Below are 3,314 nucleotides of genomic sequence, written 5' to 3' on the forward strand. Positions count from 1 at the left end.
CACCATAGCCTAGCCAAGTTAACACATAGAATTAACCATCATACAACTTTACACATAAAACTAAAAAGTTCCCCTTGACCACTGCCCACAATTCCAGAGCTCCTTGCAGGTTACCAGTTTGTATCCTCAGACCTTTGTTATGCTTTCCATACATAAATATGTATTCATAGTAATATATTGTTGATGTTTATTTTATATAAAGTGTTGTGTTGTATCTATTGGCTTTTTGCATTCTCTAGTATGTCTTAAAAGCCTTCTCTTATAAGTACATACTGTGCTACTTCATTCTTTTTAGCAACAGCATAATATTCATTGCTATGGATAGACTGTAACTTATTTATCTAGTCTTATTTTTGGACATTTAGATGCATAGACACATTTGTGTCCAGTTTTCTGCCATTATGTATGATGTCGTGTTTTTCATCCTTTGCATTTTCTATTATAGGGAGCAAGAAATTGAATGACTGGATTATGGGGAATATACACTAAAAATTTTTATTGATACGATAATTTATTTAATAAATGACTTTTCATTATAAGGTTTCAAAAACAATTACCACCTGAGTATTTCCCATCCACAGATAAATTCAGACTGTGATGTCTAGGCTCACTAATTTTCCTCTCTAAGCCTATCTGGCAACAAATGGCACTATAGGATTCCCAGTTGTGAGATCCTACATTGCAGTCCATTTGTTGGCTTTAAAGTCTTATCTGTATTCTGTTCTTCTGGACACTATTAGATGGATCACTTCAAAAGAAGATAAAAATTGAAACTGCTATTCATCTAGTGCTATTGCTAAGCATCTCAAAGCTCTTGAACAGCGTCTAGGTGATCTTCTTAAATCTTTGACAGGTAAGGAGGGAGTCAGTAATGCTTACAGTTCCCATTTTGTAGGTAGAAACAGGTGCAGAATACTTTGCTTTCTGATAATTGGTAAGGAGGCCACTGAAAGCAAAGTGGATCTGGAAACAACTCTGAACACATAGTATTGGAATGCCAGAAAACAGCAGCAGGGTGGAGACCAAGAGAGCTGCATACAGGTATAGGGGAAGCTTGTTTTCAGTAAGTTATTGATTTTTTTTTAAGTAAGGTATTTCAAACTCTGACTATGTGTGGGTCTGAAAAAGGTAAAGGTTAATGTTGAAGGAGTAGGAAGACTTCATTGAACAAAAGTAAGGACTCTTTTCTTGATGTCCCTTATACCACTTGTTTCCCTGAAACACTTAATTGTATTGGTGAACAAAGCTACTCTCTTGTTCTCTCTTCTTTGTTGAAAGCAGCAAGCAGCTATAACTTGATGTTTGGTCTTGTTAGAGAATAGAGAATTTTAACAGGTCATTAATTCTAGTTGTGCTAGAGATTCCTGTGTGACTTGAACTATTTATTTCTTTTTATTTCACTTTTTTTTCTATCTATAAAATGGGAACAGAGTTATCTCTGACCCCCCCTTGTTACTCATGATATTTGACTGTCAGCTTAATGAAGTTTTCAGATAGCTTTGTGCTGCTTGGGAGTAGAATCTAAAGGGATACTATATTGTATTTTTATTTAGATTTAACTCATTTGCAGATTCAATACCATACATCTTTGCGTGTTTTAAGTTTTTCTTTTCCAAGTTGAAATGTATAATTTTATGTATTTTTAACTTAATAGAATGTATAAAATGATTTTATAATTTTAAGTACCAAAGTAGTATTTATTTTCACCTACATGTTACATGTTTATGGAAAAATACATTATCTTGCAACTTTCTTTTCATCTGAAAATCTTACTTTAAGTTTTATTATTTTGAAATGTTTTATTTTGTTTTAGGAAAGAGTAGGAAACTTTTTGGCAGACTTTTATCTGGTGAATGGACTTGTTTTAGAATCAAGGAAAAGAAGAGAACATCTCAGTGAAGAAGATATTCTTCGAAATAAAGCCATCATGGAGAGTTTGAGTAAAGGTGGAAACATAATGGAACAGAATTTTGAGGTATAACTTTTACTTCTAATTTGTAGCTTTCTGAAGAGAGAGGAGATAGACTTCATCCTTGGTGGCATTCAGTAAGTTTATATAAATATACTCACAGGTTTTGTTTACTATGTATTACCTCTTATTTTTCTGTGACTCTTTATTTTCTTGATGTCATTATTATGAAGAAGAAAAAGAAAAAAATGGCCTTAGGTAATTTTTTGAATTTGTATTTGGTCTTTGAATCTTCATTAATAATAGATTAAAGTCATTTCGTAAGCATGAAACCCAGTGTTAATTTTTAATCCATGTCCCTTTACATATATTCTTCCTGCTTCCCCAGTCAAAATCTCACTGCTTTGAAGGCCCAACTAAAGATTCACACCTACTTTATGAATGTCATCTCTGGCCGATACCTTCCCATAAATTTTTTATTCAGCATGTATTTATTGAAAGCATGCTATATGTAAAAACTTGTGTGCCAGTAAGGAAAGGGGAGGGGAAATTAGGAAATATAAAGATATATGAGACATGGTAATTGCTCCTATAATCTTATTCCCTTATAAAGGTGAATCAAATGTATGCTTAAATTTGGGTTTTTTTGACAATTTTAGATTTACTAAAAAGTACTAGAATAGTACAAAGAATTCTTTGATATTCTTCATCAAGATTCCCTAAATGTTAACATTTTACTACATTTGTATTACACTGTTTTTCAAACTGCAGTATAGGGACCCTTTAGTAGATAATGAAATTAATTTAGTGGGCATGACCACCTTTTTAAAAAATTAATACCCAATTAAAATGATAGATAAAAACCAGAGCACGTCACACATAATAAGGGTGATTTCTGCTTCATGAAACAATAGTTTCAGGGATGTATGTGTTGTATAAACAAGTATATGTGTGAGTACCGGATTGTAGTGTAATGATTAAAAGCTACTATAAGGAGGCTTGAATTCCTTGAATGTTTAGTCCCTCCCCTATGGTGCTGTGTCAGATCCTATGTTTTAGTGATAGTCAAACTTTCCAGAGTAGTATGCCAGGTTCCAGCTAATTCATGATAATACTATGTGTGCCAGGAAAACATTTTAATGTTTAGTGTATTGAATGTAATGTTTAATGTATTGAATGAATCATCATAGTTTAGTTGAGTACACTATGTAAAATATTTAAGTTAAAATTGTGATCACACCAGTTTAGTGCGATCCTGTCACTTTCCGGCCACATCCCATTTGTGCTCCTCATTTTTCTTCTGACCTTGGGATAGGCCTCACTAGACTGCATTCTCCAGAAGCCTCCTGATATTTACTGATCTTTGGTCAGTAGGAGAAATAGGACATGATGTGCTCAGGAAATA

The 3,314-nt window shown here is 33.2% G+C and overlaps 1 protein-coding gene across 1 annotated transcript in view; it reads left to right on the forward strand.

Moving 5' to 3' along the window:
- The window catches only part of ANKRD13C (ankyrin repeat domain 13C), a 136,325-nt gene that overhangs the window by 92,211 nt on the left and 40,800 nt on the right, over positions 1-3,314 (forward strand). Inside the window, exons 5-6 of the mRNA XM_012652673.1 lie at positions 1,814-1,975; positions 2,523-2,533. Of these exons, the coding sequence (XP_012508127.1) occupies positions 1,814-1,975; positions 2,523-2,533 (173 nt within the window). The remainder of the gene's footprint in view (positions 1-1,813; positions 1,976-2,522; positions 2,534-3,314) is intronic.

The sequence above is a fragment of the Propithecus coquereli genome, unplaced genomic scaffold (genome assembly GCF_000956105.1).
Source record: "Propithecus coquereli isolate 6110/MARCELLA unplaced genomic scaffold, Pcoq_1.0 Scaffold396, whole genome shotgun sequence".
NCBI classification, from domain to species: Eukaryota; Metazoa; Chordata; class Mammalia; order Primates; family Indriidae; genus Propithecus; species Propithecus coquereli.